At 45.6% G+C, this 22563-nt stretch overlaps 1 protein-coding gene across 5 annotated transcripts in view; it reads right to left on the bottom strand.

Annotated features, from left to right (window-relative positions):
- Window positions 1–9233: 9233 nt before the first annotated feature.
- Window positions 9234–22563, bottom strand: part of STAC3 (SH3 and cysteine rich domain 3) — a 39301-nt gene continuing 25971 nt past the window's right edge. For all 5 annotated transcript variants that reach the window (XM_035102184.2, XM_035102193.2, XM_035102212.2 and 2 more), the window contains 5 exons: window positions 20217–20263; window positions 18524–18615; window positions 15828–15879; window positions 15174–15323; window positions 9234–12760 (listed from right to left, as the gene is read on the bottom strand). In XM_035102184.2, coding sequence (XP_034958075.1) covers window positions 12662–12760; window positions 15174–15323; window positions 15828–15879; window positions 18524–18615; window positions 20217–20263 — 440 coding nt within the window. In that variant the 3' untranslated portion in view covers window positions 9234–12661. The remainder of the gene's footprint in view (window positions 12761–15173; window positions 15324–15827; window positions 15880–18523; window positions 18616–20216; window positions 20264–22563) is intronic.

Raw genomic sequence — 22563 nt, 5'->3', positions numbered from 1 at the left:
ACTCAGCAATGGCCAGAGGATTGGAGAAGATCAGTCTACATCCCAATTCCAAAGAAGGGCAGTGCCAAAGAATGCTCCAACTACCGCACAATTGCACTCATTTCACACGCTAGCAAGGTTATGCTTAAAATTCTACAAGGCAGGCTTAGGCAGTATGTGGATCGAGAACTCCCAGAAGTGCAAGCTGGATTTCGAAAGGGCAGAGGAACCAGAGACCAAATAGCAAACATGCGCTGGATTATGGAGAAAGCTAGAGAGTTCCAGAAAAACGTCTACTTCTGCTTCATTGACTATGCAAAAGCCTTTGACTGTGTCGACCACAGCAAACTATGGCAAGTTCTTAAAGAAATGGGAGTGCCTGGTCATCTCATCTGTCTCCTGAGAAATCTCTACGTGGGACAAGAAGCTACAGTTAGAACTGGATATGGAACAACTGATTGGTTCAAAATTGGGAAAGGAGTACGACAAGGTTGTATATTGTCTCCCTGCTTATTTAACTTATATGCAGAATTCATCATGCGAAAGGCTGGACTGGATGAATCCCAAGCCGGAATTAAGATTGCCGGAAGAAATATCAACAACCTCAGATATGCAGATGACACAACCTTGATGGCAGAAAGTGAGGAGGAATTAAAGAACCTTTTAATGAGGGTGAAAGAGGAGAGCGCAAAATATGGTCTGAAGCTCAACATCAAAAAAACCAAGATCATGGCCACTGGTCCCATCACCTCCTGGCAAATAGAAGGGGAAGAAATGGAGGTAGTGAGAGATTTTATTTTCTTGGGCTCGTTGATCACTGCAGATGGTGACAGCAGTCACGAAATTAAAAGACGCCTGCTTCTTGGGAGAAAAGCAATGACAAACCTAGACAGCATCTTAAACAGCAGAGACATCACCTTGCCTACAAAGGTCCGTATAGTTAAAGCTATGGTTTTCCCAGTAGTGATGTATGGAAGTGAGAGCTGGACCATGAAGAAGGCTGGTCGCCGAAGAATTGATGCTTTTGAAATATGGTGCTGGAGGAGACTCTTGAGAGTCCCATGGACTGCAAGAAGATCAAACCTATCCATTCTTAAGGAAATCAGCCCTGAGTGCTCCCTGGAAGGACAGATCGTGAAGCTGAGGCTCCAATACTTTGGCCACCTCATAAGAAGAGAAGAATCCTTGGAAAAGACCTTGATGTTGGGAAAGATGGAGGGCACTAGGAGAAGGGGACGACAGAGGATGGAGATGGTTGGACAGTGTTCTCAAAGCTACGGACATGAGTTTGACCAAACTGCGGGAGGCAGTGCAAGACAGGAGTGCCTGGCGTGCTATGCTCCATGGGGTCACGAAGAGTCGGACACGACTAAACGACTAAACAACAAAGGCACCAGTGTAAGCTTTGATTTTGAAGGCAGCTCCTGTAAATTCAAGGGGATCCATTTTAATTTTGCCATATCTGACTTTTGCTCAGACCCCTGTGAATAACCTCTCTGTGTGCGTGTGCGTGCCCTGGGAGTGCAACCAACAGAGGAGGAGAGGATATGGAGATTGGTTCCTATTAGCAGTAGCAGCAGTAATACCGTAGTAATACCGTAGTATCGGTGAATACCAATAGGACAGGATATATCAATTTAAAATTCAGGATCAAAAACTGTTGAAAGCAAATTAGTCAGGGGAAGATGGTGGCACTTCCACAGCCAGGACTGGCCCACCCATGAGACAAGGTAAAGTGACCACCTCAGGTGGAAGGATTCACTGGGGCAGCAGATCCTGATGTAGAGCTTCACTCACCCCTTCTACCCTGATGGAGAGGGGGGGCACCGTTTTGTGGTTCACCTCGGGTGCCAAAATGTCCTGTCTACAGCATTCCAAATGTGCCCACATGCCACAAAAGTATTGGCAACGCCCCCTCCCACTACATGGAGTGTTAAAAGGCACACTGCTTTGCTACTTGTTTATGAGGGAAGCAGGGGGAGTCCTTAATGAAACCCCCTGCATGCACACACACCTTCCATGGGGCTGTTTAAGACATTTCTGCCCCACGGGAAGGCAGTAGTGAAGTAGCTATCAACTCCTGAAGCTGATCTGATAATTATTTTGTAGCATTTGTTCATTCTAATATCTTAAAACTGTAAGCCTCCGTGGGTGCCTTGGCAGAAAAGCAGTGTAAAATGCTTTGTTAGCTGTGTTGCTGGAGGACGAAGGGCAGATGGGTGCAGCTTGGAGCAATGCTACGGAAGTTGGAGCTTCTCCACATTAGCCACCCCTTTTCTCCCATCTGCTCTTGCAAGGGGCAGTGACAAGCAGTGCCCACTGGGACTGGTAGGGTGGAAAGCAGGGAGGCCAACAGTAGGGGTGCCAGGACCATTGACAGGCAGAGCCAACTAGTTCATAGAAGTGGTAGAATTATAGAATTGGAAGGGGACCATGAGGATCCGCTAGTCCAGCTTCCTGCAATGCAGCCTGGGGCTCAAACCCACAACCCTGAGATTAAAAGTCTCAGGCTCTACCAACTGAGTTCTGGCTTTGTACAATGTCAACAGTGGCAGAGGCGGAGAAAGGTGGGTGCGGCCCGCCCCAGGTGCCATCCCTGAGGGGGGGGTGACATTGACCCCCACCCCCGACGCTCGTCATGGGTGGCTCACCCCCCAGGACGCGTCCCCTGCCCTGCCCCCCAGGATGCTCGACCCGCCCCCAGCAGCTTGTCCCGCCCCCAGGTGCACACTGCTCCGGGTGTCAGAGCAGCTAGCTCCACCTCTGAACACTGGGACTAAGGAAGAGGAAACTGACAGGCAGGGCCACTTCTAGGTCACTTGTAAGAAATAAGACAAGCTGGCTGGCTTGGGGGGGGGGGCAGTGGCCCATAGACTAGCCTCCCCTGGTGAGGGAGAATTTCAGTTTTACCTTATAGGAGCTGCAGGAGGGTGGGCAAGAAAACAGGGTGTGGTGGGGGGATGTGGTTGAATCGTGACATTGTGGCTCCAACAGCAGCCACACTGGCAGTTTTCAAAGGTGTATGCAACACCTCTGGTCTACCTTTGCCTGGGTTTAAGGAAGTCCCCTGTGGGTGCCTCTCCTTCATGAACCAACCTCAGACTCACAAAGGGTGGCCTACACTTGGTGTGTGGCGTTTGGCTCAAAAGAAATGGGTTTTTGATGCCATCTAGTGGCTGGAAGGTAGAATACCTGTTATTGGTTTCAAAATAAAGAGTCTTCAGTACAGTTCACCTCTCTCTTCCCCTGGAGGACCAGCCCCCCCCCCCAAAAGGATCCCACAGGATGCATGGCCAGATCCAGAGGAGAGTGAGATAAGAAGATGCTGGAAAGGGCGCTATTGGCAAGGGCTGTGGAAGCTGGACAAAACTTTCAAGCATTACATGGTCTTTTCTCTCACACTTCTCCCCCCACCCCCTCCTTTACTCTTAACTCACACTGCATGAGTAAAGGACACCATGCTGCCTAGAGAGTGACGAAGCCGCCCTTTCATTGCACCAGCAAGAGCCTGAAAGGGGGATGTTTCTTTCAATAAGAATTAAGCTTGGCTTCTTGGCATTAGCCACCTGCTCTTTGCTATACTCTCAGTTTGTGTGTCTTCTGGCCCCTAATGGCAGGGTCCCCAAACTAAGGCCCGGAGGCCGGATGCGGCCCAATCACCTTCTAAATCCAGCCCGTGGACAGTCCGGGAATCAGCATGTTTTTACATGAGTAGAATGTGTCCTTTTATTTAAAATGCATCTCTGGCTTATTTGTGGGGCATAGGAATTCGTTCATATTATTTTTCAAAATATAGTCCAGCCCCCCACAAGGTCTGAGGGACAGTGGACCGGCCCCCTGCTGAAAAAGTTTGCTGACCCCTGCCTAATGGTCTGTTGCTGGGTCTCCCTGCTAGAACCCAGAGAAGCAGCAACACCACTTGAATGTCCCTTAACACTCATCCACACCCAAAAAAGACTGTTACTAGTGGCTGGGCAACTTTGCTTTTCTTAGGGAGATTGCTTGTCAGTCTCAGGTACATGTTTCTTCAAAAGGAGCTAATGACTAGGAAATAATTGGGACATTCTTTTCTTAAGTGTTTTGAATCCCTTCTCCAGCCAAGGGGAGGGGGCTGACCTGGAGAGGCTGGAAACACAGCTGTTCCGGAAGAGAGTGAGATTTAGCTGAAGGTTGAATGCATCTGGAGAGTACAAGATGCCACTTTCTGGAGGTCTGATGTGACCAGTGTCAGTCTGAGGGGCTCAGGAAGGCTCTTTGGCTTAGGCCTCAAGCTCAAGGGGCAGGGAGGGGCTCAAACCTGTTACATTTTCTTTGCATTTGATAAGTTTTGCCATTTGTTTTACACATATTGAATGAAAATGTGATATACTCTCTCTGTACCTGTCAGGGAGAGCCTGGATTAGACATAGGCAAACTCTGCCCTCCAGATGTTTTTGGGACTACAACTCCCATCATCCCTAGCTAACAGGACCAGTGGTCAGGGATTATGGGAGTTGTAGTCCCAAAACATCTGGAGGGCAGAGTTTGCCTGTGCCTGGCCTGGATGTTAGTGAGCTAATGTGAATTTGTTGCCTGGCAGGAGCATACATGCCACTCAGCTCCACTTATGCCCTTGCTGGGTTGTGGGGTTTTTTAAGCCATGTAGTGCAAGCAGACCCATTGAAGCCTCCATTGCTCCCTCCTCCAAAAAAAGCCCAACCTTGGCAGCTCTGCCCCTTGAATATCTCATCACTGCTAGGGATGTGGGAGAAATCTGGTTTGGTTCCTATTTCCTGAAACAATGTGCAAACCAAAATACAGTTATCCACTGACATTTACAGCTCTATGCATTTTGCAATGCACCCCCCCCCATTTACTAGGGGGAAGGTGCACACGAAAATGCATATATTAGCAAAAGTAACATGCAACAATACATTATATTAGGGGAAAGTGCTTGCAAAAATGTGTAAGTTAAGATAATGATGAACATTTTCAAAGGATTTTTTATCGCAAATGCCGAAATGTGCTGAAGAAATTTAGGATTGTAAAAATGAGACACTGAAATTTGACAATTCGTCTATCACTAACCACTGCTTAGGGAAGTCCAAATGTGTAACAATATGAATCCAAAGGGACTGTGAAAAGGTCTGGGGCACCTGTTTTTCCAAACACTTGATAACTATAACTAACCTGCCACCAGCACCCTCACCCCACCCTCCAGGAAATAAAAGCCCCTCCAGCCCAGTGCTGTCATCAGGACAAAATTTATGAAAATCCTTTTTCTACAACAGATGAAGGAACCTAGGAAGCTACTGAGTCACACTACTGATCTGTCTGCTTCAGTGCAATCTGCACCAGAGCTAATCAACAATGTGCCCTCTAGATGTTAGTGCACTACAACTTCCATCCTCTCTGACCACTGGTTGGGACAACATCTGGAAGGCACCCAGGGTTTTAGACAGGAGCCTTTCACAGCAGATGCCAATGACTGAAGCCGGGACCATTTGCAGGCAACACATGCTATCTAGCACCAAGCCCTGTAGCTCAGCGGATGGGCATACAACACCTTGGTAGCAAGGCCAGGGTGGGAGAGTACCAGAGTTCTGTCTAGTCAAGTTGTATGGGATCAGTTTCAACTTCTTACCACTGAGGATATGGACAGGCTGCTTGGACGAGTGAAACCAACCACCTGTCTCCTTGATCCTTGCCGATCCTGGCTCATAAAAGCGAGTCAGGCTGGGCTGGGCAATGGGCTCCATGGGGTTGTGAATGCTTCCCCCTTAAAGAAGCTATCTTCAAACCCGGCTGCTATGGCCATCTCAAATGTTCCATTTGGTGATTGAGCGGGGGGTCGCGAAGCAACTCCAGACATGCCTGGAGGATGCGGACTATTTGTACCTCTTCCAATTGGGTTTCAGGCCTTCTCCTGGGACTGAAACTGCCTTGGTTGTGTGGTTGGTGATCTCTGGTGGGTTAGGGATAGAGGTGGAAGCTGTCCTGCTGGATCTCTCAGCAGCTTTTGATACTGTCAACCACAGTATCCTCCTGGACCGTCTTAGGAGGGCCGGGAGTTAGCAGCACTGTTATGCAGTGGTTCTGCTCCTTCCTCCTGGGTCGTGCCCAGAAAGTGGTGTTTGGGGATGAGTGTTTGGACCCCTGGACACTCACTAGACACTCTCCTCCATGCTTTTCAATATCTATATAAAACTGCAGGGAGAGATCATCAGGGGGTTGAGGCTGGGTGTTCACCAATATGCAGATGATGTCCAGTGAAGCTGGTGACCATCCTCTTGGGGTGGATGGAGGTTAACAGATTGAGGTTGAATCCCAACAGCAGGGAAGTACTGTTTCTGGGAGACAGGGGCGGGCAGGTGTGGGAGATTCCATGGTCCTGAATGGGGTAACTGTGCCCCTGAATGACCAGGTCTGCAGCCTAGGAGTCATTTTGGACTCACAGCTGTCCATGGAGGTCAGTTCTGTGCCCAGGGCAGCTGTCTACCAGCTGGTATGGCAGCTGAGACCCTACCTGCCTATGCACTGTCTCGCCAAAGTGGTGCATGCACTGGTTATCTCTTGCTTAGACTACTGCAATGCACTCTATGTGGGGCTACCTTTGAAGGTGACTACCACTACAACTAATCCAGAATGCAGCTGCCAGACTAGTGACTTGGCATGTAGCACTCTTTGTAACTGCCGCTAGGATAATTAAAGCAAATTATATATCCAAGATAGCCACCAACTGTAAAGGAGATGAATTTACTGTAAATGCAAGTAGATAAATAGGGGGGAAGGTAAACGGCGTTTCCATGTGCTGCTCTGGTTTGCCAGAAGCGGCTTAGTCATGCTGGCCACATGACCTGGAAGCTGTACACCAGCTCCCTCGGCCAATAACGCGAGATGAGCGCCACAACCCCAGAGTCAGTCACGACTGGACCTAATGGTCAGGGGTCCCTTTACCTTTACCTTTACATCAATGTAAGACAGAATGAGGGGGGCGGGGGTGGAAACATTCTTGCAGCAGTTTTTTCAATGAGGAGACATAAAAGCATCTCACAATCGACCACGATCTCCACAGGATCTACCTGTGAATCACGGTCCACCAGTTGGACATTGCTGCCCTACAGCAGTCACAAAGCCCCCATTATTTCATCTGTTCTCTCCCAGCCTCAAAAAACCAGCTTGTCTGTACACCAGGATGAAGTAGCTGCCCAGTGCTTAGGTTTAGTGAATGAACAGGGTTGGGACCAGGAATGAAAGCGGAGTGGGAAGTCAGAACTTCCTATTAAAATTACGGTATATTTAAGATGCTTTTGCCTTAATCCTAAAGACTCTCAATGCAGAGCAATGGGATAAACACAAAATATTCATGCATACTCACCCCAGTGATCACATTCTCCACACCAGGTTGGGAGTTATCAGGGCTAAAAGCAGAGTATATTTAGAAGCCAGGAGAGGGAGAGAGGATCCAAAAGGTTTAAGAAGCCTCATTCTAAACCTGAGCTACCAAATCCTGAAGGGCACTAGTGCCCCCTTGAGGTATAAAAATCATATGACATTTTGTTGCCCAACCTTTCTCCCTGACTCTCCTGTTTTGACCCTAGCAGTGATTTAGACACCACAAGTGGACAGGCAGGCAGCACCTGTTCGCTTAGGATCAAGCAGCAGAAGCCCCCTATTCCACCCCCCTGCCTCCCCAAATGTTTGCTCCATCCATGAATTTTCCAATGACTTAACTGTGAATCAACAAATTCAGCTGCACCTGTCTCAGGGCCCCACATATGGCAGCCACAAGGGCAATGCTCCAGTTCCCAGCGATGCTCTCCGGTTTCACATTCCAGTCGGGGACACTGCTTCTGGCTTGACTGTTTCCACTAGGCAAGAAGAAGCATGGTACATTTTCTGCTGAAAACAGATCCAATTTAGAGAGAGGAGGAGGGAGTCTAGATTTCACGCAACTCCACTGTCAGCATGATAAAATGCTAGAGCTGTTTTCCAGAGCTTGTCACAACTGTCTTCCCAAATCACTTTTTGCCATATAGAACCTTATTAACTCAAAGGCTTCAGGGTGCCAACTTCATGATGCCGGCATTTGCAGGAAGATTGCACTGTGGTGTACAAAATGCTGTGCCTGGGTGGTTCATAGAATGTGCCAAAGTCAAATTCTGCAACCTGAATCAGTTATGCAAATCACTCTGTTTGTTTACACTTTTTACAGATTTTATTCTACTTCTATGAATAAAGCACTCTTTGTGCCATGACAACTGGAACTCCTGTTCAGCCCCATCCCAGTTCGAGATTCCACTAGACTTTTGACCAGCCATTTTCAATTTTGCCTCCAGTGGTTTATGGATTAGGAAGCTGCTTTAAAAACACAGAATGCTGAGATTCTCGGGGTACTAAAATTGCATCAGATACCAAATTCCCCATTTGTGCTGTGCAATGACACACAGGGAGACTTGTACCTGACACTAACAGACACAAGTCCCTTGGCAGATGTTTCAAATACAGTGGTGCCTCGCTTAACGAATGCCCTGCTTAACAAAATTTCCGCTTAACGAAAGGATTTTTCGAGCAGAGGTTGCCTCGCTAGACGAATGCGTTTTACGAAAAATTCGTCTAGCGAATCACGGTTTCCCATAGTAATGCATTGAAATTCAATTAATGCGTTCCTATGGGCAAAATAAAATTTTAAAAAAATTCAATGCATTCCTATGGGATTCGCTAGACGAATTTTTTGCTATAAGAAAAGACCCGTGGAACGAATTAATTTCGTCTAGCGAGGCACCACTGTATGTCCAGAACAATTGCTTCTCATCACCTGCCCTCATCTTATCATTTGAGATCATAGAATTGGAAGAGACCACAAGGGCCATCCAGTCCAACCCCCTGCCAAGCAGGAAACACCATCAAAGCATTCTTGACATATGGCTGTCAAGCCTCTGCTTAAAGACCTCCAAAGAAGGAGACTCCACCACACTCCTTGGTAGCAAATTCCACTGCCGAACAGCTCTTACTGTCAGGAAGTTTTTCCTAATGTTTAAGTGGAATCTTCTTTCTTGTAGTTTCAGATCAAATGAGACAAGAGACAGGTAAGGTGGTGTAGACACTGGGTTACGCTTTGTTATGGAAAGGTTGTATTAGGGACCAAAAAAAATGTTTTATTTCATGTTGCCTTATCTAGCCCAACTCCATCATTCCCACTTTGAATCGCCCCTCGCAGATACTCTCCTGAAAGGTTCTGGGACAGGCAGCTGGAGGTGTATATTCAAAAGCACTTAGCACCCACAATATACATTTATTTTTCATTGCTCAAGCCATCTTGATCAGAGGACCATGCCAACACTTCCTGTACACATATCCTGACAAGTGCATATTTGCTAACTTCTCTTCCTTGCCCACACAGGATTCAACTTAAGCTCTGAGTGAAGCTGAAAGGTAGCTGGTAACACAAATCCTTTGGCGCAAAAATCACCTGGAGTTCACAAAGCTGTAAAGAAGGTAAAATGAACAAGAGACAAAGGCTGCTCTCCTAATCCCACTTACCTGGGAGTAAACTGCATTTAATTCTGTGGGATTTACTTCTTAGTAGACATGGTCAGGCTTGTGTTGCAAATACCTAGCCCTGCTTTGTTCTCCTTTTCACTCCCCCCCACCCCCACCTGACACTTATCTGAAACTGCAAAGTGCCCATTTTGGGGACACAGGAAGTAGAAGACTTCCTAGGCATTGACGCAGTATTGGGGAACTTGTAGCCCTCCTGCTGGATCAGGCCAAAGGCCCATCTAGTCCAGCATTCCTGTTCTCAGGGTGGCCAACCAGGCCACAAGCAGGACATGAGCCCAATAGCCCTCTCCCAACAGCAGAGGCAGAACATAGCCATTATGGCTAATAGCCATTGATGGCCTTATTCCCCCCTCCATTGTCTAATCCTCTTTTAAAGCTCTCCAAGTTAGTGGCTGCCACTGCTTATTAGGGGAGCGTATTCCACAGTTTAGCTATGTGAAGAAGAAGTATTTTCTTTTGTCTGTCCTGAACCTTCCAGCATTCAGCTTCACTGGATATCCGTGAGTTCTAGAGTTAAGAGAGAGGGAGAAAACTTCTCTCTCTCAGGCTATCAGGATAATCATAGAATCATAAGAGTTGGAAGAGACCACAAGGGCCATCCAGTCCAACCCCCTGCCAAGCAGGAAACACCATCAAAGCATTCTTGATATCAACAGATGCTATGAAGGGCACCAAAATGTATGTGTCTCTCATGGCAACAAATGTTGAGTGCCTCCTCAGTGTGCAGGTGTGAAAGTAAGCCCCGTACACCATAACTGCACATGAGAATGTGTGCACAAATAAACATGTGAGCAGGCCACAGGCTTTCGTGAAATGAGTGCAGTTGCACCAAGAGTATCAGCAGATTGCATACTACAAATGAGCTGACCCCACATAACAAGCCTAGTCATCAAATACTATCTGTAACTTTCTCAGCAACCCAAAATCCTGGCAATATCTCAGAGCAGGACAGGCTCAATTTATGTAGTATCCTCACTACCCCTCCATCATTGTTCTCCAGTAATCTTGAATATTAGAAGGAGAAACAGTCTTCTCTGTCATGCAAGGAATTGGACTTTCACTAAGGCAGATTCAGATGTATAAATAAGAGCACCCAGACCATCTTCTGGGGCCTCTCTCCCACCAAGAGATTCAGGAATTCCAGATGAGCATGTAAGTGCATACCTCTGTGGAGAAGGTGCACATGTGGCCAGATCAGATATTATAATGCAAGCATGGAAAAAGAAGAATGGGAGCATTACTTGTGGACCCTTTGTTGTTTTATTCTCATAACATCCAAAGGGCTCAATTCAGCATGGAATCTTAGCCTTTCTGAGCCACCCCAGAGTGCACAAGGATCATTATAGCTGTCAACTTTCGGATTTGAAAATAAGGGATCAGCAGCAGCCTCACCTGTCCCAGGGACAGTCTACGGCAGTGGTTCCCAACAGGTGGTCCGCAGACCCCCAGGGGTCTGCGAGCTATGCCAGAGGGGTCCGCAAGATGCTATTAGAATAAAAAATATATTAAATATATTTCGTATGATAACAGATTTTTTGTTTTGGCCGCTTCCTGCATGAGCAGAGCCTAGCGCAAAACTAGATTAGATAGAGGCAGTAGTTCTGCTGTATGCTGTTAGGTGGCGCTTTACAAACACTACTGTTTTGCAAAGAGGCAGCACGCGCATTCTACTAATGCTCACCTCCCGCGCGTCGGCTTCATTTGTGCGCTACTGCGCAGGTACCCTGTATTCTCCATTCCCCTCCCTCCTCCCTGGCACGCGCTGCCTCTTTGCAAAACAGTAGTGTTTGTAAACAAAGCGTTGTTTTTCACGGAAGCTACAGTTTGCGTAGTTAAAAATGGACCATTGGTTAAAAAGTGGTTCATCTCATTAAGAACTGAAAATTAAAACTAACTGTATACTGATGGAGTACTCTGTTGTAACTGTAAAAAACGTATAAATATAAAATATAAAAAGACTCTTAATTTGGCTCTCACTTTTTAATTTTAGGATTAGGAATTAATGGGGGTCCTTGTCACAATAGCGGCTCGATGAGGGGTCCTCGAGAAAATTTTGTTGGGAACCCCTGGTCTACGGTATATCTAACAATCCAGGATAGCAGCTGGAAATGGCGCTGGAATAAGGGAATTTCCAGCAAAAAAAGGGAAGGTTGACAGCTGTGGCTTGGAATAAGGGAGTTTCCTGCAAAAAAGGGAGGGTTGACAGCTATGAGGATCATAGAAACAGGCAATGCTCTTTTTCCATAACATGCAACCTTCCCACTTTGCTGTGGCCAAGTTATTAGTCACTTTGCATGCTCCCTCCCCCAGAAAGAAAGTCACAGCACTGACTGTGTATAGAGAAATGCATGTATATACATGTTGTAAAGAAATTCAATTGTCTAGAACATCTAGCCTCCCTCATAAGCGAGATCAGAAGGTGCCTAAAAGGGAACAATCTAAAAAGAATCAGTTTCACAACAACAGGAAAATGGAAGAAAAGGATAATGGGAGAGGTATATGATTTCAACATAACTGGAGCTGATTAGCCCTCCTGGATGCTGATTCCAAGTCCTGCAGCTTTACGCTAAAGTAGGTAAGCAGGCTACTGAGGGGTAGAGAGAGATAACATATATAGGCAAAACATAACAAAATCTAAGCAATCCAAATAATGCTAGGAGTTGCCCCACCACCACCAGCCAAGGGGCAGCCATTTGCCTCCAAGTAAACACACACACACAAGCTTTGTGCCACCTGCAGGAGGCAGCAGCAAATGCCACTTGTTTAGTCTGGCAGTCAACATGAACAATCAGTATCCACTTCCTTTGCAGACAGGAAGCAGAACAGCTTTGTCTGCATCCCAGCACCGCTGTGGCTTACATCATCAGTGGATGAACGGCTAAACTCATTCTGGAATCTGCCACCACCACCAGAGTTCAAGAGGAGAGCCTGCCCAAAGGTGACAAAATTATGTGCTCCTCGCCTTGTATCCCAGCTCAGAGATACAGGTCCTGGTGGAATATCTTCACTGGGAGCCACACAGGCACTCGCAGAACCCAGCTCCATTGCAGGGAGTCCTTGGTAGCTGGGAATCTCTTTCCAAAGAAACAACCTGGCCTTCGGCTCTGGCCATGAAACCCATAAATGCCAGGGCTGGGTCTCAGATCTCCTGCAGGAAGTCGACGGGAAAGAGCCCCACCTTGCGGCCAGTGTAGACTTTCACATACCCATTCAGCTCCTCACCTTTCTGCACCACAATCTATTGCAGGATGAAGGAAGAAAGGGGAACAGGTAAGAATCAGAGCCAGCTTGCTATGTCACATGCTATTATACCATTTCCACCTCTCCCAGAGAAAGAGTGAAAACAGCCATTGCTCATTTCTGTAAGTCTGAATACCTTTAAAAGCAGCCACAGAGCAGCATGTAAGGCTTTGCTCTAAGCTAATACATAAAGAAACAAACAAACATGTTGTCGTGGGGCTTAGAACCACCCAGATAAAGGCTTAAGATCCTGGATCTGGGGGATCCAGCTGGTGTCAAATTCTGGGCCTGGACTATTGAGGCCACATAACTCCAGTGCTGAAAAGCTTGCACTGGCCGTTCATACACTACCAGACCAGGTTCAAGATTTGTGTGTTCATGTACAACTTGGGTCCAGGATACCTTAAGAAATGCCTGACTCCTTAGATCAGGCTTCCCCAAACTAAGGCCCGGGGGCCAGATGCGGCCCGCGAGGCTCTTTTATGCGGCCCCTGGCGACCCCCCGCCCGCTGCCGTTGCCCGCTCTTAACGGCACGCTGCAGCTGCCCACTTCCGGGTCCCCGGAGCGTCGGAAATAGCTTGTGCGCATGCGCAAGCGTCTTTTCCGGCGCACTTCCAGGCCGAAGGAGGCGCATGCGCACAAACTATTTCTGGTGTTCTGGCGCGCTGGAGGGGCGCTGGAAATCGTGTGTGCGCACGCGTATGGGCGTGCACTCCGGCCCGCAGCACGATCAGCGCTAGAGGCACCGGCCCTCGGTGAGATAAGTTTGGGGACCCCTGCCTTAGATCCCTCAGATCTCCAGAAAAGTCACCGTTAGTGGTCCCCTATAGCTCGGATGCACAGCTTGTAAATACCACACTCCATGTGTTCAGTCTTGTGGACCCAATTTTGTGGGTGAGATTAGATAAGCAATAAAGCTTAACAAATACGATAGAGGTAACATGAAGTTGAAAACTACCTGTTGAACTTCCAGTGCCTCATGAGGACCTTTTGATTTCAGTAGGCATCTTAAGCCACTTCTGATTGTACAGTTAGTTTTAAATTTCATGTTACCTCTATTGTATTTGTTAAGCTTTATTGTACAGTGTTTAGAGACTATTGCAATTAAGTGGTATATAAATTGTCAAAACAAATAATAAAAATCAAAGTCATGTTCAGTTTGGCCCTAGGAGATGCTTGGGCCGGATCTACGTTGATCTGTAAAAACGTTATTAACAATAATGTTATATAACTCACAATGCAGTTTTCCATTGTTGAAGGCTCGCTGCTCTACAGCATCCTCTGGTGCCACATTTTTATAATGCATTTCTAACGTTTTAACTGATGATTATAGTGTTAAGTGCCTAAGAAATTGGATCTCATGGAAGAGACTGTTCAACACTGGGAAAGGTGTCACAAGAGATGCTTAAGGACTCATTTCAGTCTATTTGTCATGTCTGAATGATTCCAACAAAGACCATGGGGGCGAGGGTATGGAGACAGAAACAGGGGCAGAGAAGAGATTTGTTTTTTCCGTTCAGTGCACAGAGCTGGAAAATGCAAAACTGTTTTGAGCATCTGGTGTGAAATGGCCTAGGAATTCTGGAAACAAAAGCGTGTTAGGGCTGGGAAGGTTACTTCCTGTTTCTGGATCTGGTTTATGGGGCTAATAATGAGAAAGGGAAACAAGGATGGATAAGCCTCTTTCAAATGGAGAGCATGGAGAGAAGGGTAAGATAAGCTACTGACGGCTAGCAGTGTTTTTGCTATTAAGTGGCTGCCAGGGTGAAGGCTCTGATACCAGTGGTCGAAAGACCCCAAAAAACTATTCTGTAGCCATGCATGGGTTTTAAGACAGCATGGGAAATACTTGTTTTGGAGGGGGGGGGTTCATGAAACTTCAGAATGGCCTCTACGGGTCAGATGATTGAGCCACTATTTTCCTGCCTGCTCCACAACATTTAATCCAAAATTATGCCACAGTCAGTTAGGAATGCTCAAGAATTTCATTTGGTCTGCATTTTTAAAGGTAACCACCCATGATTGGCAATTCCCAGATGAATATGCAGTTTGGAGCCCAATTATCCTTTGGTTTTCAACACTTCTCTGAATTTTGCAATAAGGTTCTTGACTCAGGAAATGTACAAAATGAATATAAAAATGCGTATTTGACATTAAATAATGTAAATTCCCATGCATGTGTTGTTGTTTTTAATGTAGAAATGCATAAAATGCGTATTTGACATTAAATAATGTAAATTCCCATGCATGTGTTGTTGTTTTTAATGTAGAAATGCATAGAATAAACTTATGAATGACCATATGTGAAACTGACTCAGATTGATACAGCCATCCCTACTGTAAGAGTGGCAGACAGCGGGGAGGTAGGGTGTTAATTGTGAAAGAATAGAGTTGCCTCCAAGTTACTTACCTGATCCTTTTTTAGTGTGATCTGCCCAATTTCTTTGTTGCCCACAAAGGACCGCATCACTTTGTGTACCCGTTCTCCTGCACGTACCCGGATAATAAAGTTTGGTGGGAAGTATCCAATTTTATCACCAATCTCTCCAATCTTCTTGCCCTAGAAGATTGTCGCACATGGGGTGAAGGTGTAAAGAAGTCAAACCACCAGAAAGCCACACTCTTCTGCTTGCCGCTAATTAGGACAGTTCAAATGTGGTGAAAGCGGCAGGAGATACAGGGCACAGCACAAAAGTTCCAGGGTTTGGGATTCCTGCCCTCATTATAAGAATGTCCCTGGCAACATCCATAGTTAAACCAGTTTACATTTACCATGTGAACATGCCCTGACCAGCACTGAAGCCCATAACTGAGATATCAAGGGAGCTTGCAAGTCAACATCAAGGGGGATAGCTCTGAAACCACAACTGAGACAAGCCCCAAATAATGTTTGTGGCCCCACCACTTACTAAAGTTCTTTTTATTTTTTATTTTTTACATCAGTTCTAAGAGATCTAACACTTTCCCCTCAAATGACCAGATTTTGCCCTGAAGCAGAAACACAAGTTATCTTCTGCTTGTTATAGATCTTCCCTGCCCCCTCCATGGCACATCTCCTTCTTACCCGCCACCATTCTTCATTGGAGTCATCAACAATGGCAATTTTGTCCCCCGGGCTGAAAGAGAATGAGTCTGAAGTTAAAATATTGCCACAAACGATGGTAAACCGTATGTTCCAATTTGCCCACAGAAATTCTGGAGTCTTGGACAGGTTTACTAAATCTGTCCCCCAACCTAGGAGCTTGACTAAGACCGGCCCAAACAAACCTCCTTTTTATTGCTACCACCACTCAGCAAAGGATGGGAGTCATCAGTGAGCATTGGTACTTGCCTAGCAACTGCCCTATTTATTCTTCTGCACCACACATCACAACAAGACCCAGTAGATGGCCTTAGTGTGAAGGCATCAGCTGGGGTATGTTTTGTATGGGGCTCTGCTCTCCTCCCTATTGCTGCCCAAATCTGCACATGCAATGCCATATTTTCATAGCACCCCATGAGAAGCTGTCCTAAGACGGCTGTCAAGCTGTCAAGTCAAATCCCAGCATTAGCCTTCCTATGTGGGATACGGTCATTCACTCAGGATTAGAGGTGCTTGAGGCAGAACCAAGTATGTCACCTTGAGCTCTTTGGAGAAAAAGCGGCATTTAAGTGTAATAATAATTTTTTAAAAAGGAAAATGGTCAAAGGCCTGGAAACGATGCCTTATGAGGAACGGCTTAGGGAGCTGGGTATGTTTAGCCTGGAGAAGAGAAGGTTAAGGGGTGATATGATAGCCATGTTCAAATATATGAAAGGATGTCATATGGAGGAGGGAGAGAGATTGTTTTCTGCTGCTCCAGAGAAGCGGATACGGAGCAATGGATTCAAACTACAAGAAAGAAGATTCCACCTAAACATTAGGAAGAACTTCCTGACAGTAAGAGCTGTTCGGCAGTGGAATTTGCTACCAAGGAGTGTGGTGGAGTCTCCTTCTTTGGAGGTCTTTAAGCAGAGGCTTGACAGGCATATGTCAAGAATGCTTTGATGGTGTTTCCTGCTTGGCAGGGGGTTGGACTGGATGGCCCTTGTGGTCTCTTCCAACTCTATGATTCTATGAAATCCTTCAGTGTGAAGTAAAACCTGGCAATGGATCTTTTGGCTCAGCTCCTCAGTTCTAACTGTGTTCTTTGCATTTGCATCCCACCCTAAAGAACTTCCCCCTTTCAACTGTGATCTTTCAGGTGTTTCCCCCATAATGGCAACAGTATATTACTGATGGGAAACTGGGTTTACATTTTATTATTCTAGTGTCATCACCACCAAACCACTAGCTATAAAATTACTGCTCAGTCAACTGGGAAAAGCAAACTTACCCATCACTATTGTTCCCTAGCACAAATATTATTTTCAGTGTCAGAAATGGAAACATGAGCTCAGAGACCAAGACAATAAGAATTTTAAAAAAGATTGGGGAATGCTTAATGTATATATTAAAAGGTATTGTTGCAAGTCAACATCATTGGCAGGATTTTAAGAACACTTGTCATCTTAGAGATACTATAGGAGAAATTGGATGGGTTTTTTGGGGGGAGTAATAATGATATGGATTTGGAAAGGAAAAATAAGGAACCAGGGGAGGGGGTGGAGGGAAGTCACGGGATTCGGGGAATCCTTCATTTTAGATTTGAAATTGGTTTTACATAAAATTGTGTGTGTGTGTGTGTTTGATAATAAAGTGTGTGTTTTTGATATGGTTTTTTTATTTTTGTATGGTTTGTTGAATTTTTTAAAAAGCAAAAAAGGAAATGCAAACATGTGAAACCTTACTGATTTCTTTATTTCAACATTTATAAGCCACCTTTCTTGACCAATGCCACCCAAGTCAGTGAACAAACTACAAACATTTTATTTCTTTGTTTATTTTATTAAATTTCTACTCTGTTCTTCCTCCCAAAAGAACCCAGGGTGGCAGAAACACAATAATATTACAATTAACCTTTCAACCTTTTAAAAAATACATCCCCAACAATACATTAAAATATAATTCTGCCGGTATAAAAACCATTTCCAGAACCAAAACAATTAAACATCAATGCAACAGCAGCATGGCCAAAAATTCCATCAATTAAAAGACATTGTGGAAGAGGTGCACTTTCAAAGTCTTTTTAAATACTGAAACCGAGGAGGGCCAAGGGTACGGCCCTTGAGAGGAACTTCCACAAGGGAAAGCCCTGTGTATAGCAGCTGCCAGTCTGACTGAATTTAAAGGAAGTTTCAATGAGTGTGGCCTCCAACACTGGGTTCCAACCCCCACTCAACCATGAAGCTCACCTTGGGCCAATCCCTACTTCTCAGGCCTGTTGTGAAGATAGCATCATGTGGTATATAAAGGTAAACAAATATGTCTCCAGGCAGGTCCTTCAAGTAACCTGGCTCCTCCAAGCCATTTAGGTTAGGGCTTTTAAAGTCAAACCCAGTATTATGAATTGGGTCTGGAACTGCCCAACTAGTACAGAATCAGCACAGCATGTTTTGACCGCCTGGCTTCCATGAGCAAGCAAGCAGCCACATCCTGCTACAAGTGAAATGGTTTATAGGTAGGTGACAGCCAGAAGTAACCTCTAAGATCTAGATTCTGTTGGCATCAGGTTGGCTAAGGGTATGAGAAACACAACCCAGACATTTCCATGCTGGGATTTGTCTCTGCAAGACAGTGAATTCAAGATCATCTGAGCTTGGTAAACTCTGACCAACACATACAAATTCCAAACCACTTACTGAAAATCCAGGTCATCCTTCTCCAAAGCTCTGAAGCGATAGAGTGCAATGAAGTAGTGAGACTGCTGGAACCCAGGTTGCTGCTTTTTATTCTGTGCAAGAGAAGAAAGGAGCCCATCAAGACTTAAGCAATGGAGTTTAGGAGAGCATCGAGGAAACCCAAGGTCTCTTCAAGGTTCAAAAGTAAAGGTAAAGGGACCCCTGACCATTAGGTCCAGTCGTGACCGACTCTAGGGCTGCGGTGCTCATCTCGTGTTATTGGCCGAGGGAGCCAGCATACAGCTTTCAGGTCATGTGGCCAGCATGACAAAGCCGCTTCTGGCGAACCAGAGCAGCGCATGGAAACGCCGTTTACCTTCCCACTGTAGCAGTTCCTATTTATCTACTTGCACTTTGACATGCTTTCGAACTGCTAGGTTGGCAGGAGCTGGGACCAAGCAACGGGAGCTCACCCCATCGCAGGGATTCGAACCGCCGACCTTCTTATCGGCAAGCCCTACGCTCTGTGGTTTAACCCACAGCACCACCTGCGTCCTCTTCAAGGTTCAAAAAGAATGGCCTATACATAAAAAGTAAAGGTAAAGGGACCCCTGACCATTAGGTCCAGTTGTGACCGACTCTGGGGTTGCGCGCTCATCTCGCATTATTGGCCGAGGGAGCCGGCGTACAGCTTCCAGGTCATGTGGCCAGCATGACAAAGCCACTTCTGGCAAACCAGAGCAGCACATGGAAATGCCGTTTACCTTCCCGCTGTAGCGGTACCTATTTATCTACTTGCACTTTGACGTGCTTTCGAACTGCTAGGTTGGCAGGAGCTGGGACCGAGTAACAGGAGCTCACCCCGTCGCAGGGATTCGAACCGCTGACCTTCTGATCAGCAAGCCCTAGACTCTGTGGTTTAACCCACAGCGCCACCTGCGTCCTCTTCAAGGTTCAAAAGGAATGGCCTATACATACACTTCCCAAAATCCACCCTTGCCAGATAAGGTGGACAGTTGTGTATTGCAAAAAGAGTGATTTTTGCACCACCTAAAACAATGACTCCAGTGTGCATAAATGCAAATTTATAAATATTGACGATAAAGAGCAATACATCTCATTGTAGTGGGGAAGACCAAAAGTTATTTGTGTGCCTGCTCAGTCTGCTCACCAGGTGCTGCTAACGGTTGATGGGCAACTTCAGTGCTTCTGTTCTTTAGTTTTATGGTTCTTTATCTTGAAATGAGACTTGAAGAGCCCTCAAACAGAGGACACCTTCCAAGAGAAGACTCTCCACTGGCAGTCATTCAAAATAAAGGAATGTGTCCTGTGAAGTAGGACTCAGAGCCCCCTCCCCAACTGCCAGATCTTCAGCGGCGCACAATAACTGTCACAGAGAGTTCAAGCATCTCCTTGCAAGCAGGAAGAACCAGCCACAGGCAGCCATGTAAACTGGCCTCCTCACAGACGTGCTATAGACTCTGACCCTGTCCATTTTTAAAAGTATTTCCATAGCAGCTTTCAGTTAAAAAGCCTCCAGGACAATAAGCAACAGTAAATAAAAACTGCGGGAAAATTAGGAAAAGGCAATGCAGTAACAGCAAATATCAGAAGGTGGGGGAAGATAAACCAGGGGATAATCTCATTTCAGGAAGGGCACACATTATACCCCCCACCTCCCAAAGGGGGAAAAGGGGCAGGCAGAGTCAGGTACCTTATCTTCAGGGGTATTCTTCTCAGCCTTCTGTGCTTCTGGATGTCCTGGACACACACACAAAAAAACCAGCATTCAGATAGGGGCATAAGTAGGGAGAGAGGGAGATAAAAGGAGAGTGAAACTCTAAATTTGTCCACTCCCCAGGCATCACTACACTCTCTCCTGGTTGAGTTTTCAGTGCCTAAAAATGAGGAATCCATATAGTGAACCTCTCCAAATCACCATTGTTGCTTTTACTATGTTTATTACCCTTACATACAAGATTGCAGCAGTTCCCAGTTTAGTTCTCTGTGCATTTTATTCAGCCCTGACTGCCTTTTCATGTTCTCTCTCTCTCCCCCCTCCCCCTCCCCACTAGAGACCAGTACAAGGAAGACAGCAACTTCCACCAGTATTACAGGTGCCTCCATGAGAAGAGGTGAAGCAATTTGCCTCCGGTGGCAGAGCCGCCCCTCTCCATTATGGCCGCAGCCAGGAGCAAGGATGCTGCTGCAGTGGCAGGGCCAGTGGCAGAGCAGGAGTGATGGCAGGGGTAGGAAGCGTCAGGGAGACAGCAGCAGGACGCTTTGCCTACAGTGTCAAAACATCCCACACACACACACACCCTTGACAGGTGCAGCCGACTGCCATAACTGCAACAGCCATTCAGTCAAGGGAGAAGAGGCAGGACATTAGGGTCCTGCTTCTTCTTCTTCTTCTTCTTCTTTACTTTTCTGTTCTCCCTTCAGTGCCGCAAGGCAGCACCACTCCTGGGCTAGTAAGGATAGGGAAATGGTGGCCCTAGGTCAATTTTGGTTTCTCTCACTTTCTCATTTTTCCAGTCTTCAGTTTTCCACATTTCTACATTAATTGCAATTTATTTATTCTGAAAAGTAATTCATCAGCATTTTAGTGTGAATTTCTTCTAACAGACAAAATATAATGCATTTTCAATTTATTTTCTCTAACATATGTTTTTTCATATGATTTTTCATCCCATCAGAGGTCAAGGAGATAAACAACTACCTGACATTTAGAAAACACCTAAAGGCAGCCCTGTTTAGGGAAGTTTTTAATCTGTGATATTTTAATGTATTTTGGTATTTGTTGGAAGCCGCCCAGAGTGGTGGGGGAAAGCCAGCCAGATGGGAGGGGTATAAATAAATAAAGAAGAAGAAGAAGAAGAAGAAGAAGAAGAAGAAGAAGAAGAAGAAGAAGAAGAAGAAGAAGAAGAAGAGGTTCCAAAAGGGTTTGGAAGAATGCTACCCTCCATAATAATCACTAGGCAATATTGTCCCAAAGACTCCCTTGGAATCTAAGACTTGTTAAAGATGAGTTCACCAACATTTGAATTGAACATATATTAGGTAAACAACAGCAAGAGCTAACTAAAATACAGTAATTAAAATTATGAAGGAAGTTAACCCAACTGCACCAAGACGAGCTGGATATCTCAATCTACATAAATTATGTAAAGCAAACTGGCACACATTTGTTAATTTTGCATCATTCATTCTACAGGTAGTCATGGAAAGTGGCACTAAAGGAAGGCACTGAAGTCCAACTCTTCAGAAATCCCAATGCGACTCCTTCTGGTATGGTGAAGGGTAGGATGCAAAAAGTCCCCAACATATCCATTTAGAACTGGGAATGTATACTGTCTGAAATTCCTTAAAGTTTTAGACTTTCCAGGGCTATTCAATACAGACAATACTAAATTAGATGGACCAATGGACCAGCTCAGTAATAAGGCAGCTTCCTATGTTGTTCCTATATCTCAGCCCATATATTTTCAAGCTTATTTTTGCACACATAGATGTTTGGCAACTTGAGTGTGGGATGCTGCTTTTAAAATCAAATCCAAGATTCTCAATATGCCAAACTATTTAATCTATAATATAATATTATAGATTATGGCTAAATCTATAGGGCCAGATGAACTACATCCAAGAGAATTAAAATAAATGGCAGAGGTGATTTCAGAATTCCTGGAGAACAGGCGAAGTCCCAGCAGACTGGAGGAGGGCAAATGTTGTCCCTATTTTCAAAAGGGAGAAAAGAGAGGACCCAAACAATTACCGCCCAGTCAGCCTGACATCAATACCAGGAAAGATTCTAGAGCAGATCATTAAGCAAACGGTCTATGAGCACCTAGAAAGGAACACTGTGATCACTAAAAGTCAGCATGGGTTTCTGAAAAATAAGTCATGTCAGACTAATCTGATCTCATTTTTTGACAGAATCGCAGGCCTGGTAGATGAAGGGAATGCTGTGGATATAGCCTATCTTGATTTCAGCAAGGCCTTTGACAATGTGCCCCATGATATTCTTGTAAAGAAGCTGGTAAAATGCGGGCTAGACAATG

This window comes from Zootoca vivipara, chromosome 2 (genome assembly GCF_963506605.1).
Source record: "Zootoca vivipara chromosome 2, rZooViv1.1, whole genome shotgun sequence".
Classification (NCBI taxonomy): domain Eukaryota; kingdom Metazoa; phylum Chordata; class Lepidosauria; order Squamata; family Lacertidae; genus Zootoca; species Zootoca vivipara.
Note: the sequence above shows the minus strand (reverse complement) of the source record. Positions and strands in the feature narration are given on the sequence as shown.